This window comes from Podarcis melisellensis (genome assembly GCF_964234715.1).
Source record: "Podarcis melisellensis genome assembly, chromosome: 12".
NCBI lineage: Eukaryota > Metazoa > Chordata > Lepidosauria > Squamata > Lacertidae > Podarcis > Podarcis melisellensis.
Window position 1 is genome coordinate 59,825,141 of NC_138544.1, and position 16,098 is coordinate 59,841,238.

General features: G+C 53.2%; 1 protein-coding gene and 1 long non-coding RNA gene across 2 annotated transcripts; one reads left to right on the plus strand and one right to left on the minus strand.

Annotated features, from left to right (window-relative positions):
* Positions 1 to 1,383: 1,383 nt before the first annotated feature.
* LOC309353305 (transmembrane protein 176A-like) lies at positions 1,384 to 7,250 on the minus strand. Its single transcript, XM_081882699.1, has 7 exons — positions 7,109 to 7,250; positions 5,565 to 5,809; positions 4,594 to 4,734; positions 3,272 to 3,325; positions 2,931 to 3,161; positions 2,311 to 2,421; positions 1,384 to 1,658 (listed from the first exon to the last, which is right to left on the minus strand). Exons 2-7 carry the CDS (start codon positions 5,778 to 5,780, stop codon positions 1,572 to 1,574), a joined length of 840 nt encoding a protein of 279 aa, XP_081738825.1. The 5' UTR covers positions 5,781 to 5,809; positions 7,109 to 7,250; the 3' UTR covers positions 1,384 to 1,571.
* LOC309353414 lies at positions 5,822 to 6,967 on the plus strand. Its single transcript, XR_014161826.1, has 2 exons — positions 5,822 to 6,181; positions 6,465 to 6,967. It is a non-coding gene; the product is annotated as an uncharacterized lncRNA (long non-coding RNA).
* Positions 7,251 to 16,098: the final 8,848 nt, after the last annotated feature.

Sequence of the window (16,098 nt, forward strand, 5' to 3'; positions counted from 1 at the left end):
TGAGCTTTCGTGTGCATGCACACTTCGAAGTGTGCATGCACACGAAAGCTCATACCAAGAACTAACTTAGTTGGTCTTTAAGGTGCTACTGGAAGGAATTTTTTTTTGTCGTGTTAAGAACTTTGCTTCAGGATGAGACCAGAAATCGTGCTCAGGCGGCACAGCAGCAGCGGGAGGCCCCATTAGCTAAAGTGGTACCTCAGGTTAAGAACCGTTTCAGGTTAAGAACAGACCTCCAGAACGAATTAAGTTCTTAACCCGAGGTACCACTGTACAAGAGAACTCCTTCCCTCTTGCCTTGAGGGGTGGGCAAAGACCAGGGATTTGGAAGGCATCCAGGGTAACTGCTCTGGGAGGGGGGGGCGTGTTCTGGGAAGGAGGAAGAGGTGGGAGTGCTGAGATCCATCATGGACTGAAGGCTAGATAGGTGAATAAACAGTGTCTTCCATTCTCCAAAGGGACACAGACCCCATGGGCTCTTGCCACCACTCGGCAGAGAGAGGGGCAGGCACACTGCTTTTGTAACAACATAATAATTTAGGAGTCCAGAAAGCCCTGGCAAAGAGGCAGCAGCAGCCAGGCGGTTGTTGGGGGGCTTCATCCCCACTGGTGTGGACTGCCCCTGTCTGGGGGGGGGGCTCCTCAGCCGATCCTCCCATGCAAGGCAAGAGGCTCCCTCAGTTCTCCACAAAGTGTGTGCCTCTGAGCACACACAGAGAACACCGGGCAGCCAGGAGCCTCCTCTTTCTCCTGATCCTTCTGGGCCAGAGGAGGAAAGAGAACCCGGAGCCCCATCCAGGCAGGCAAAGCAACAGAAAGACACACACCTGCCCCACCCAGAAGGAAGGCCAAAGGATGTGCCCTTTGGCACTGGCGCCACGTTGCATGTAAGAATGGACACAGAGGCGGCACTCCAAGGCATGCAGCCCTAGACTGCCTTCACCTCTGTCAGGAATCTGTCCAATCCTCTTTGAAAGCCACTGCAGTGGCAGCTAGCGCCACAGATGTACTGCTGTTGTGCTCATGTCCTGCTTGCGTGTTTCCCACAATGGGCCTCTGTGTGGCCCCTGCTGGACTCGGGGCCCCCTTTGGCCTGATTCAGGAGGCTCTTCTCAGGTTCTTACAGCAGAGCCAGCAGCTGCAAAAAGAGCCCACCCCTGGGCCAGGCATTCCTGGAAAAGGGACTGGAAGCAAATGAGCAAAACTCCCAGGAGAAGAAATAAATCTTTTTATTAGAGAATATATTGGTTACAAATCAAGCGGCAGGCAGAGGCAGCATCTGTCACCCCCTGGAAACCAGGGGCTTGTGGAAGAAGGAGAAGTTTGAACAAGTAATATCAAGAAGTGGCAAAGGACCAGGCGGGGAAGTCCTTTCCGGGGAATGAGCAGATATGCAGAGAGAAAGAAAGGGCAAGAAAGGACAGCTGCAAGACAGCCAGAGTTTCAGCGGCTAAGTCCTGGGACCAGGTGGGGGCTCCAGGTGAGCAGGGCACCCCACCCGCTCGCAAGGTCCCTCCACCCAGGCAAGCAAGGGGGCAAGAGGCAGGCATTGGCTCCTTCTGCCCCACGGCTCAGGCGGTGTTCTCCTCCTTGGCCGGCTCCTCATACGGAGGGGGCACTTCAGGGTCCTCAAGGGGGCTGTAGTTCTCACAGCGACCCTGGAAGGTGGGAGAAAGGGCAGTTTGAGGAAAAGACTGACACTGAGTGTTTTCATCTCTAAACTAACTCAAGTTGCTGTTTCGCTGCTTCCCAGCAGCTCTGCTAAACAAGTTGAAAGCGTTTGCCGAGGTGCCTTCACACAAGTATCTACGTGCAGAGAAAGTGTGATGAGCGGGGACCTTTTAAGACCCTGGTCAGCTGTAGGTCAGCCATGGCAGAAGGGCCAGGCCATACACTGGACACACCCCAGTCGGGCTCCTGCAGTTCCTGATACCCCAAAGCTGCCCAGAAGCTGCAGCTGGTGCCAAGCAGAGCACAGCGGCTGGGAGCTGGGATGGAGGGCAGGGACACCCCCACCTGCCCACAGCCAGGCACAGGTTTTGTGAGCCCTAAACAATTTGGGGGACAGGGCTGAGTTGGAAGGGGCCCTGTGGGCCATCCAGTCGCCCCCCCCTGCAATGCGGGGATCACAGCTGAAGGATCCCTGGCAGGGGGCCCCCACCCTCTGCTTAAAGACCTCCCAGGAAGGAGAGTCCTCTACTTTGGACCTCCCCCCACAATCGAGCACCAAGAGCATCACGGATCAGGTCCTGTCTGTTTGGGCCCAGCACTCCTCTCTCCCACCCACTGCCCCCCCCCCAGTGCAAGTACCAGGAAGGAGCAACAGAGCCGGCGGAGGCCGTTGCCCAGGCAGAAGACGGCGATCACCAGAGCCCCGATGCAAAGGACTAACAGCAGGATCCTGAGTCCAGCAGCAATTTTCTGGATGGGTGTGGGGAAGCAGAGAGACGAGTGAGGATGAAGCATGGCAACATTCCCCTCTCCCCACAACAGCAACTGCTCCCTTGGGGTCTAGTGGGGTGACGCCACCCCCACCCTCAGGGAGCAGCTCAAGACATACAAGAAGCCCCCACCCATTGCATGGACTGTAACCAAGGTCTGGAAACAGAAGATCCATCATCCCAGGAATCCAGTAGATTCTCCCCTCCTCACTTAAGTGTCCATGCTCCTCACGGCTACTTGGATGCACAGACTCATTGCCTTTTTATCCCACCTCCTCTTCTTCTCCCCCTCCCTATTCAGTCCCCACAACAGCCCTGCGAGGAAGGGAGGAGAGGCAGAGGGAAGGCAGCGGCTGGCCCAAGCTCACGGCAGCAAGAGCTTCGTGGCTGAGTGGGAAGACTTGAACCCTGCTCTCTCGCAGGTCCCAGTGTGGCACTCTGACCACTAAGCCACACTATCTACCCCTCACCATGAGCCAGACAACTCACCCAGAGATTCTGGATCATCTCCTCACACTGCTGGACCCTGTCAGTGTCCTCAGGGATGGGGGCAGCTGTCTCCCATGGCTGGTAATAGCGGTCCCTGTACTGGGCGTTCCTGCACAATTTCTCAGAATAGTAGGACTCGTACTTGAGGGGGGGCAAGTCTGCCTCACCGACTGCCAGGGCCACGGAGCAGGCGACAACGCTGGCCAGGTGGGAAAAGGTGGCCAGGTGGACCTGGGAAGGGAGAGTGAGGCCCAGTCATGAGGAAGGGGGCAGCAGCCCCAGGCCCAGCAGCCCCCTCCCCTGCCTGCAATAGAAGAGCAGCCCCCACCCCGCTCACTTACCCAGCAGCCGCCACGTCTGTCGCCCACAATGGAGAGGACACCGGCCACGAAGAGCTGGGGAGAAACACCAAGGTCAGGGGTCCACAGAGATGACCCCCGGGGTCCTTATTGGCTTAAATAGATTTCATATATGTATACAGTTTTATTCTATCAAAGTTTGATTGTTTTCTAGTCATTGCTTTTTCTCTGTTTTTAGCCATTCTCATTTTTAGCTGTGAGCCGCCTTGAGTCCCGCCAGGTGGGGATATAAATCAATATATAATAATAATAATAATAATAATAATAATAATAATAATAATAATAATATCTCTAGGATTCTGCAATATCTCCACCGGCCCGAACCATCTGCTTCCTGCCCTTTCTTGCCAATGAGGAACTGGGAAGAATCAGGCATCCCCTCCTCTTCTGCCCGCCTTCCCCAGCGACTGCCATTCTGAGGCCTTGAGGTTGCTCTCCGTCCAACGCCAGGCGTGCTCCTTCACCTGCAATGGCTCCGCAGCCTAGAATGACACCCCCCCACTCCTCCATGGCCGCAAACACAACACCTGGCCTCTCACCTGAGCCTGGGGGAAGTGGGCTGGACCTGCTGTCTGGGCTGCTCAGGTAAAGGCAGCTCAAGGCAGGTGGAGTGAGTCCCCAATGAGGAAAGGCGGCAGCATTGGAGGCGTTTAAGTTTAGAGAAAAGGCGAGTTTGAAGTGACGTGGTAGACATTTATGAACATTTATGATGGCAAGGAGGAAGAGGACAGAGAAAAGGACTTGTCCCCTCTCTTGTGGCACCAGAACTCCTGGCCCTCCAAGGAAGCTTGGAAGATTCAGGACAGATCAAAGAAAATCCTTCAGGCAGAGTTCAACGATGGAACTCCCTGCCACTGGAGGCAGCGACGGCCGCCAACTGGGATGGCCATAAAAGAGGACTGGTCTTCAGAACGGTAGAGGCAGAGCAGAGCCATCTCAGCTCATTGTCATCCATAGTCCTCTCCACTGAAAGTCGTCCAAGATGGGGCCCATCGCTGCCTACTGAGGAAGTGAGTTCCATAGTTTAACTTCACTTGCTGTGTGGAGAAAGACTTTCTTCGATCTGTCCTGAATCTTCCGACATTCAGCCTCCCTGGGTGCCCACTTCTCGCATTAGGAGGGAGAAAAGCTTCCTCTGTTCCCTTTCTCCAGGCTGTGCATCATTTGACAAAGTCCCGTTTCTCCCTCGCCTTTTCTCCAGGCAGGCTCTTTTGATGTCCTTAGGGCCAACAGATGCCTCCAAGGGGACCTCTGCCCCACCCTTCCAGAGGAGCGGCGCCTCCTCTCAGCCCCACAGGACTCACCACGCCCCCCGACCAGAAAGGAGCTCCATTCCAGAGTGCTGAGAATATCCCATAGCTATAATATCCATAGTCAGCCCCTTGTCCAAGGCTCAGGACACACCCGATGGCGATGGTGAGCAGTCCAAGCAGGATCTGTGTCCCCTGCAAAGCAAGAGAGAAGAGACTGGCTGACAAATGAGGGACAGGGTCCAACACATGCTCCGCCCCACAAGTCACCCCCCTCAGAGCAACTCAAGTCCCTCTCAGAGCTGCCAGGCCAGGAGGGGCTGTCTCTGGGCATGCACAGAGTTCCATGCAGCCAGCACTCAGGCACTCAAGGGACTAGGGCCCTGCGGGACTTGACATCTTTCCGCAGGGCCTGCAAGACAGAGCTGTTCCACCTAGCCTTTGGTTTGGACTCATTCTGACCCTTATGTTTCCCTCCCCTTATGGTCTTGATTTATCAGCTATTTTAAAATGAGGCTGCATTTTAAATTGCATTTTAACCTGTATTTTAAATTGGTTTGGTTTTTTTTTCTCCCTCTCTTTCCCCCCTATTATGTTTTACTGTGATTTTATTTTATTGGTGTTAGTCGCCCTGAGCCCGGCTCTGGCCGGGGAGGGCAGCGTATAAATAATTTTATTATTATTATTATTATTATTATTATTATTATTATTTATTATGATTATTATCTCTAGCAGCGTGCATGTGTCACACTCCCTCCAGCTCTGAAAATGCTCCCCAAGCCCCAGAGCTGCCTCCCTTCTGGCCTCAGGGCAGCAACTTCCTGCAAGGGAGGGATTTTGCTGATCTCCACTTGCAGATTTCCCACCTTCACTTCAGGCTCAGCTGCCCCCTTCCTGCATCACGGGGTGGGTGTGTGGGTGTGGACTATGTGGCCCTTGAGAGACCCTTCTCTCTTTCCTGCCCTTCCTCACAGCCTGGGGCCCCTCCCCTCCTTCCCCCCACCCACCCCACAGCTGGCCCTTACCCCTAGCACTTTCTGCTCCGCATTGCACCCAGCCTTTTTCGGAGGGGCAGAGGGGCCCTGGGGGTCCTTGGGGCGAGGCTTGGGGGTCTTCCTACAGGCTGCCAGGGCCTTGAGGAGGGACCCCAGGGAGGACTCCTGGGTGATGTTGACGTGGATCACCGTCTTCTCTGCGCCCTCCGCCCCGGACACATTCACAATGCTGCTGCTGCTGGCCATGATGCCTCCTCGGGAACCACAAGATGCACCTGTGGTGGGGGGGGGGGAGAAGAGAGACAATGGTGGGGGGGGTCAGGGAGCAGAAGAGGGCAGGGTCAGCCTGGAGGGAGCCTGAAAGAGGAGAGAGAGGGGTCTCCCTCCTTCTCTCCTAACACTGGGACTCAGTGAGGACATCCCAGGAAGCCAAATGTGGGAAGATTCAGGACAAATCAAATAGAGTCCTTCTGTGCAATGAAATTGTGGAACTCCCTGCCACAGGAGGCAGAGATGGCCACCAACCTGGATGGCTTGAAAGAGGACTGGGCAAATTCATGAAGGAGGAGGGGGGAATAAATAGTTGGGGTGGGGGCGATAAGCAAGGAGAATTTTGCAGCACAAAGATGATGGCGGGAAGGGGGCGCGTTGAACCAGAGAGAAAGGTGGAGACAAATCAGCTCCTGTAGGTTCGGCGATTTCTGCACTGCAAGGGGCTGGACTAGATGTCCCTTGGGGATCCCTTCCAGCTCCACGCTTCTCTATTGCACGGAGCACTGTCAGGTCAGCCTGCTCCGTGGAGGGGGGAGGATTCGTGGAGCCAGGCCAGGGGGCCGTGCAGGCTGGGGGGGGGGGTCCCCCTTCCGCCCACCTGAGGGAGAGGAGCGTCCTTAGGTGCTGGGTGGCCCCAGTCTGGAGGCGCGAAGGAAGCGGCGCTCAGCTTAAAATGTTGGGGGGCAGACCCATGAACGCAGCCACGATATATGCTGGAGGGCAGCCTTTATGTTAGGGGGTGCAGAACCTCAGTTAGCTAAGTACAGTACAGTATTTTTATGGATTTACTTGATGGGGGGCAGCTGCCCCCCCGGCTACACCCATGGGCAGACCCCCCTCCCGCAGACTGCTCCCTTGGGGCTTAAATGGGGGCCGGGTGCGAGAGCTTCGATTCCTCTTCGCTCGCCGGGCGGAGACCTGGCCCCGGTCCAGAGAGCGCTAGCGGAGGAAGGGCAGAGTCCAGATTCTGGAAAACCCCTTTGACTCAAGGAAGTTTTTACTTCCTGCAGCGAGGTGGCTTCGAAGCCGTTTGCAGCAGCCCCCAACCCCCCCAACCCCCCCCCCTTGGTCAGGCACAGAGCTAGGGAGATGGAGGGGAGTCGCCTTCTCCGCCCGGTGCCTTGAAGAGAGATTACAGGCGTTCCGCATCTTGGGGAGGGGGGGGTAAATAAGCCGCGCTCCCCAAATAACGGGAGTGAGACCCCTACGCAACTTTTAAAAATTAAAAATAAATGCCCCCCATATCAAACAAAGGGGCCAACTTCCAGCAAAGCGCCCCGCCCTGTCCAGTCCCCCCGCACCTCTTTGTCCGACGGCCTTTCCAGCTGGATGCGCGCAGTCGGGGCTGGTGCTGCTTTCGGGACGGCAGCCTTTGCGCACTGAGCGCAGCAGCGGGAGGAGAAAACGGACTTTGTCGCCTCCCCGGAAGCGCGCAAGGTTGCGCAACCGAGGAATTTCTGGGGCGAAGCTCGGACTTGCTCCGGGAAAGGAGTGCTTGCCTCCTCCCCTAAAACTAGGGGAGAGACCTGGAGGCAGAAGGGCCCCACCTGATGCCTCTTATGCGAAAACCCGGAGCAGGATCCGAGCTCTTCACCTGCGCTTCCCAGCACCTGGGATCCAGAAGCATTGCTGCCTCCATGAATTGCAAGAACATAAGAACCACCTGCGGGATCAGGCCCAGAAGAGCCCTTGGCTCATCTTCTGTTCTGAATGGCTCCTCGAGCTCGGCATCGTGTTCTCACAGTGGCCAGGCAGGATCCGAGCCACCAAACAACAGCTTTCCAACAGTTGCTAGTCAGAAATGTTATAAAAACACGAGGGGGCAGGCACATAAGTACAGGGGCCTCATTTCCAAAAACCCTGCAGAACACAAACATGCTAAAGCCCATCCCCGCTTCTCCCTGTTGAATGGTTTCTTTAAATATAAGGTTCATTATTGTTTCACAAGATGTGTATTTCTTTAAAGGCCAGAGCAAATAACACGACCTAGTTTTACAGCTGCGAAGCAGAATAGCAGGTGTTGTTAAGTTGTGTTAATTAAGTTGTTGGGTATGGTATATAAAGAGCAGCATGTGGCTCTCTCAGTACCCTGGTGGATGGGTTGTACTTACTGATATAATGTAATTTAGTGTAAAAGGAGTTTTTGTTTTTGTTATTAAACCAAGCGAAAGATACTTTTGCGTTTCTTGAATGTGTGGTCTCCCCATCACGCCTTCTGCAGCCCAACTAATCTGCAAAATAACCAACACTCTCCCCCCCCCCATATTTTATTTATTTGCATTTCAAAACTGTAACTTCTTCTATTACTTTCAAAGATACAAACATTATTGGACTTCCCTTCCTCTCCTTCCATGGCTCATTTTATAATCCACTCCCTCCCACATCTTAGTTTTCCAATCCTTTCTCTTTTATTCTTTATTTCTTGTTCTTACTTACACTGCTGAAGTTACTAGCATCCTGCTAAGCTACGTAATTGTCTGCTATAGTTAATTGTTTATTCTAGTTTTTCATGTAATCTATCTATATATATATTATCCTGTCCTCCTTAAACCTTTATTTCATCCTGATTTCTTATTCTACTGGTCATTCCTGCGAATTCCACATATTCCAACATCTCAAGGTGCCACTCCTCCAAGAGATCGGGAGGAACCCCTTGGTCTTCTGCCAAGTTCTGCCTGTCATTATTAGAGTTGCTGGCAAATCCTACAAAAGGAAATTCTGTATTTTTCCGTGTATAAGACTAGGTTTCCCCCCTAAAAAATAATGTCAAAAATTAGGGGGCATCTTGTACACAGATACATCTTCCCTCCATTTTCTTAAATATGAGTCCCCAAAAATAGGGGGTGTCTTATATATGGGGGCATCTTATAGATGGAAAAATATGGTAAGGTGGTACCTCAGGTTACATACGCTTCAGGTTACATACGCTTCAGGTTACAGACTCCGCTAACCCAGAAATAGTGCTTCAGGTTAAGAACTTTGCTTCAGGATGAGAACAGAAATCGTGCTCCAGCGGCGCAGCAGCAGTGGGAGGCCCCATTAGCTAAAGTGGTGCTTCAGGTTAAGAAAACTTTCAGGTTAAGAACGGATCTCCAGAATGAATTAAGTACTTAACCGGAGGTACCACTGTACCTGGGTCTTGCCCTGACATGTCTACTTATGCTAATCTTATACCAAGGACTTGTCTGGACATGTTTGCCAAGGTTGAACTAGTGTAACCCCTGTCTACCCCTCCCCTTTTGTGACATGTCAGTGATGTAGCAATGATGTAGCAATGATGCTGTACGAACTGTATTCTGGGATATGGTGGGAAACGTTTAAAAGTCCTTGTCACCCCCATCTTCGGGGTTCAAAATTCCTCTTTCCACCTGTTGCACAATAAACTTTGGTCTACAGCTACAGTATTTGCTCCAGTTGATGGCTGGACTCCTTCCTTTATTCCCCAGGGACCAGCAGGCTCTGCCTGACAAGCTGGGGGACTGAGCTGTCTCGCACCTAGATTTTTTCGTAACACTCCAGATGCCAGTGAATTGTCCCCTTCAGTTAGCAGCTCCCCCCTCATTCATCAGGCAGGGCAACTTCTTAGATCTTCTGAGATGGAACAGAAAGCCCTGCTGAGAACCACTGGAGGTCTCTCGCCATCCAAGGTAGCAGGAGAGGCCCTGAGGGGAAGGAAGCAAAGCTGGGGTGGGGTTGGGGGTGAAAGAGGCAGCACCCCTAAATGTTGGAAATGTAAAGAGATTGAAGGTACATTCTTTCATCTTTGGTGGACATGCCCAAAGATTAAGACCTTCTGGGAGATGATCTTTAATGAAATGAAAAAGGTATTTAAATATACCTTCCAGAAGAAACCAGAGCCTTCCTCTTGGGCATGGTTGGCCAATTGGTGCAAAAGGAGGATAGAACTTTTTTTATGTGCGCCACAAAAGCAGCAAGAATACTCATCGCAAAGTATTGGAAGACACAAGATCTACCCACCCGGGAAGAATGGCAGACGAAGGTGATGGAATACATGGAACTGGCTGAGATGACTGGCAGAATCCGGGACCAAGGAGAAGAGTCGGTGGAAGAAGATTGGAAAAAATTTAAAGTTTATCTTCAAAAATATTGGAAAATTAAGGATTGTTAGAAAGATGTTGGGAAAAGAAAATTATGTGGTTTTAGTAGAAATGACATAAAGGATTAAGTAAAAATGAGTTGGTAAAAGAGAGAATGTAAAATTATAGTATTTTAAGACAAATTATTAAGATGAAAATAAGGTTGGAAGGATTTGCTGAAATAACAAATTGAATTAGAATACAAAAATGGGAGGTGTGAGGAGGTCAAGGAAATAAGGGAATGTAAGCAAGTGATGTACAGGTTTGACTTGTTTTTTTAAATCTTTTTTCTTTTGTTTTATGGTTTTTGATGATTTTTTTATATATGTATTGTTTTTTCTGTTTTTTCTTGATTGTTATTATTTCTTTTTTCTCTGTAATCTTTAAAGCCTTAATAAAAATGTATTTCCAAGAGGCATCTGGTCAGCCCCTGTGAGGACAGGATGCTGGGCTGGATGTGTGAGGAAAGGACTAAAAAAAAAGAAAGAAAGAGGCAGCTCCCCTCCCCTGCTCAGAGTTGCTGGGAGACCCTCTCCCACCAGCTATAATTCCCAGAGTTCCGTGGCAAAAAGGACAGGTTGTTAAACTGCACTTGGGGAGTGTCTTCTAGCCTCTCAGCACCTTTTACAAACTACGGTTCCCAGGATTCTGTGGAGGAAGCCAGAACCCTAAAGTGGGGTGGCTGTGCTTTGTAGATACAGTGCAGACGGGGCCTGGGTATGGGTCTTGTCTTTCTCCTTTCTCCTTGGAATGGCTTTTTATTGGGTTTTATAAACAAGTATCAAAGGAGTAATAAAGGATACAAATAAATAGACCAAGTCTTCTCTTGTCATCTGTACAAAAATAGCACAATAGGTTTGTGATTATCCCTTCAACATATGGTTCATTATTAGTGGTCAGTGTGTGAGTTCTTGGTTCATGAATTGGTGTAAGCAGAAGCAGAAAAAGGGGAAACAGAGTAGAGCAGAGTTAACAGGTGTCAGGGGTTCAGAAGGAGAGACACAGGAGGGGGAGCAAATGGAGAGTGAGGAGGAAGAGGACGAAGGGGGTGCAGGCAGTGACAGTTACCAGAGTCGTGACTCAAGCCTCTCTAGCGAATCGGAGGACTCACAGAAGGGAGCACCGATGGCCAGAGCGAGGGAGGTTCCAGGGGAGAAACCTCAGGAGGGAGGGGCCAGCGGGGAGTCCCTGAGCAGCAGCTGGAAATCGGGACCAGCTTCCCCACCTGAGCGCAGTGGGGAGGGGGAGTCCCAGGAGTCGGGACCAGTGTTCTTGCCACCGGCGGGAGGAGAGGAGGCAGGGTTGGCCACGCCCACATCCGGAAGCGGGGAAACGGTCAGAAGGAAGGTTACCGGCTGGGCGCGCGCGCCAAGTTCAAATGTACAGGCGAGCGGCACAGCAGGGAGTCCGGACAGGGAGCCAGGTCCTAAAGCCCGCCGGAAGGAAGGGTGGAGCTCAGGGGGGTCAGCGTCAGAGGAATCGAGGAAAGAGATAACCCCTGAGGGCAGAAGGACCCAGCGTAGGAAGGAGCAGCGTAGGAGGTGGAGCAAAGCTAGAATCTTAAAGTGGTGTGGCTTTAGCAGCGAGTCAGAGGGGACTTAGCCGATCTAGCGTCAAGACGTGGGGTCTGCGCGCCCAGAGCTTGGAAATGGAAACTAAACTTCAATAAAGACTTTTGTATATAAGATCCACTGGGCGTTGGTCCTCTGTGAGCTGGGACCTAGCGGCAGTCCCTGACAGTAAGTCCCCTCACACCTTTTCCACCAATCTTGCAACCTAGTGGCGTGTGGGAAAGCAGCGGAGGGTGAAGATTGGTGCTTCGCTAGCTCACAAAAACCGGGAAAATGACTACCGAAGAGAAGATAGCGAGTTTGCAAAACGCAGTGACGCAACTGACTGCAGAAATTGCGGCATCCAGAAAGAGTGAACTGGAAGCAGCTGCTGCCTGCCAGGATCTGCGAACCAGGTTAGATGTGCTAACTGCACCGAGGCTACTGGTCACCAGACCAGAAGGGATTGGGCTGGGGAACAGAGGAGGGAGCCTGGTGTCTCACTTCAATGGGGACCCGCAGGAGTATCCTAACTTCAGAGCAGATTTAAAATATGCACTGCAGCTGCTTGACAAAGACTTTAAGAATGAGGAGGAGAGAGTGGCATTTATCATTTCGCATTTACGGGGGGAGGCGAAATCGTGGCTGCGCAATCTCTGGAGAGACAAGGATCCAGCCCTCCAAAACACAGTTGCCTTCATTAAAGTGATGGATGCGTGTTTTTTGTCTGAGATTGATGTGGATATCGCTAGGAAACAGATTCATGGACTAAGACAAGGCAGAGCCACTGTGAGGCAATACCATTCGCGTTTCTTCGCTTTGGTGAATGCATTAGCGTGGGAGAAGGAATCGTCTCCTGTCAGAGATCTTTTCTGGGAGGGGCTGAGCGGACCTGTGAAAGATGAGATTGCCAGGGGTGAGAGACCCCAAACCACCAAGGACATTGTGGAACGGGCGCTCACCATTGGGGTTCGCCTGGAAGGACGCCCTTGGAGCCAGGAGGAAGGGCATTTGGGACGCACGCCAGCAAGAGCACCGCCTCCCTTCCCCAAGGAGGCGGCGCGCGCTCGATCCATGCCTCCACTGGGAGGGGGAGAGGAGCCGATGGAGCTTGGTGGTGCTAAGGCTCAGCATACAGCAGGAGCCCTAGCGCTGGGAGCAGCCAAGATGAAGCCTCCTAGAGGAACCAGGAAATGCTACATCTGCGACAGTGCTCAGCACATGGCGAAAGAGTGTCCCCAGAGGTTTCACAAGCACAGTGCAGCTGCGGTGACAGTAACAAATGCAGTTCAGCAGAGTGAATCACAGCAGGGAAACTCCACTGTCTGGCTGGAAATGGGATCACTGGGGACCAGCCAGACAAGTCAGTGAAGCAATCCCCAGTACTCTTACAGCCCACCGACCCCCTCCCACCCAAACCAGTAGTGCAGCTCACCGCATCTATCCAACTCCCCAATGGGCTCCCTGTGGAACTTCCCATTACCATTGACTCAGGGAGCAATGCAGATTTTATAGACATGCAGTTCCTCCAGCAACATGGCATAGCCCTTTTGCCAGCGACGGTACCTCTGAAAGTCGTCACGGTGGACGGCAGGGAGCTACTGGGAGGGCAAGTGCTGCAGCAGACGCCGCCAATGGTGATGCGCATTGGAAATCACCGCGAAGTCATCAGCTTCAACGTCACCCGCCTGTCAGACACGCCCATAGTGTTGGGAATGAGTTGGCTGGATAGGCACAGCCCAGCATTAGCTTGGTACCAGCGGCAACTGACCTTCGGCTCCTCTTACTGCGCAGAACACTGCATCCTGGCGGATTTGGAAGATGAGGGGCACGAGGATGGACCACATCTGAACTTGGGAGTGTTGCAAGCGGTGCCTAACAAGTACAAGGAGTTTTTGGAGGTCTTCTGCGAGAAGGAAGCGGACAAGCTGCCTCCCCACAGGCCCTACGACTGCAAGATCGACCTCCTGCCGGGGGCGACACTCCCGACGGGGAAACTGTATTCCATGTCTGAGGATGAATTGCAAGAGCTCAGGGAGTTCATAGATCACAACCTGAAGCGTGGATTCATCCGGGAGTCCAAAGCGGCCGGGGGCAGTCCTGTGTTCTTTGTAAAGAAGCGGGACACGCCCCAGAAGAGGCTGGTCGTGGACTTTCGCTTTTTGAACCAGAGGACCAAGCCTTCGGCCTTCCCTATGCCCAAGATCGATGACCTGCTGGCGACAGTGAGGAAGGGTCGCATCTTTACCAAGTTGGACCTGCGCGGAGCGTACAATCTCATTCGCGTGCGGGAAGGCGACGAATGGAAAACGACCATGTTTATGCCGCTGGGCACTTATGAATATAGAGTTATGCCTTTTGGATTAAAAAATGGTTCCCACTGCTTTCAAGCCTTCATGCATCATGTCTTGGCGGGTCTTCTCTACAAGAAGTGCGTCTGCTTCCTGGACGACATCCTGATCTTCTCGGAATCGCCAGAGGCACATGAAAGAGATGTCAGGGAAGTTCTGCAGAGGCTGCGGGAGCACAGGCTGTACGCCAAGCTGGAGAAGTGCCAGTTCGACCAGACAGAGGTGGATTTCTTGGGCTACAAACTGTCCGACAAGGGACTGGCCATGGACAGTGCCAAGGTACGTGCAGTACTGGACTGGAAGAGCCCACGCAATAGGAAGGAAGTACAGAGGTTTGTCGGTTTTGCCAACTTTTATCGTAAGTTCATCAAGGGTTTCGCCATGCAGACAGCGGCCATCACCGACACCCTCAGTTCCAAAAAGAAGAGGTTCATCTGGACGGAGCAGGCGGAGCAGTCCTTTCAGAAGCTCAAGCAGCTCTTCGCTTCCGAGGAGAACCTACTACACGTAAATCCCAGCAGGCCCATGAGAGTGGAGACGGACGCCTCAGACAGGGCCGTGGGAGCCGTTCTGTTGCAGCAAGACCACCAGGGGGACTGGAGGCCGTGCGCTTTCTACTCAAGGAAACTTAGCAAAGCGGAGCAAAACTACACCATCTGGGACAGGGAGTTGTTGGCCATACATGCAGCCTTCAAGGCGTGGTGGCACTTCCTCGTCGGAGCCAAGCACACGGTGCAGGTCCGCACAGACCATAAGAACTTGGAGTACTGGCGCACGGCGAGGTTCCTGAACCAGCGACACATCCGCTGGGCGGAGTTCTTTGCAGATTTCGACTTCAGAATTGAGTACATCCCAGGAAACAGCAACGTCTTGGCGGACGCGCTGTCCAGGAAACCGCAGTATCTGGAGGCAGAGGCACCGGCGGCGGCCAAGCACATTTTCACACCACAGGCGTGGGCTTGCGCGTCGGCCACGGTGGACCTGGACGTGGTGCGCCGCGCGCTACAGACAGACTCTTTCGCCCGAGCCAAGATGGAGGAGGTGTGCAGCGGCAAGGCGAAGGGCGACGAATTCCAAGTGCGAGACGGCCTGCTCCTACACAAGGGAGTCCTCTACGTACCAGGAGACAGCCTCCGCGCTAAGGTCCTGCAACAGCTGCACGACGCACCCAGCGCGGGGCACTTTGGCAAGGAGAAGACGGTGGACTTAGTGGCCAGAGACTTTTGGTGGCCCAAGATGCGGGGAGATGTCGCGGATTACGTCAATAGGTGCGACACCTGCCAAAGGGCCAAGCCTGTGCACCAGCCGCCGGCGGGCCTGTTGGAACCGCTGCAGACACCGTTCGAACCGTGGGAGAGGGTGGCTCTGGACTTTGTCACGGATCTGCCCAGTTCGAGGGGCAAGACGGCAGTGCTCGTGGTAGTAGACCTGTTCACCAAGATGGCCCACTTCATTCCTTGCGCGAAGGTGGCCACGGCCGAGCAGACCGCTAAACTGTTTATAGACCACGTGTTCAAGGTGCATGGCCTACCACGATCCATTTTGTCAGACAGGGGGCGCCAGTTCATCTCCAACTTCTGGCAGAAGCTGATGGGTTTCCTGAACGTCAAGGTCAGCCTGGCGTCGGCGAGACACCCGCAGACTAACGGGCAGGCGGAGAGGGTCAACGCCATCATGCAGCAGTAACTGAGATGCTACGCAAACCAGCAGCCCTCGACCTGGGTGGACTATCTACCGTTGGCCGAGTTTGCCTACAACAACACGAAGCACGGATCCACGGGGGTGACACCGTTTTTCGCCAACAACGGGCGGCATCCCAGAACCTTCCCGGGTTTGGACACAGTGAGGGAGGGGGAGCCGCAGGGAGCAGAGGCCGTGGCAGCAGAGTTGCAGGAGATCCACGAGCAGCTCAGGAGGCAGTTAGAGATGGCGAAACAGGCGTACAAAGTGCAGGCAGACCGACACAGGAGGGTTGGGGAAGACATCCAGGTGGGAGACTGGGTCTGGTTAGCAGCCCAGGCAGTTCCGGCCAGATCGTTGGCCAAGAAGAAGCTCGGGCACAAGCAGCTAGGGCCTTACCAAGTAGAGGCGCAGATCAACCCAGTGGCCTTCCGGTTGACGCTCCCGGAGGGGTCCAGAATGCACCCAGTCTTTCATAGATCAGTGCTCACACCCTACAGAGAGCCCCACAGGTTTCAGGCACCAGGGACGGCGCCAGACCCGTTCAGGGAAGCGCCCAAGAAAGGGGGGTCGCCGAGAGGGGAGCCACTTAATGAAGCCACAGAGATTTTGG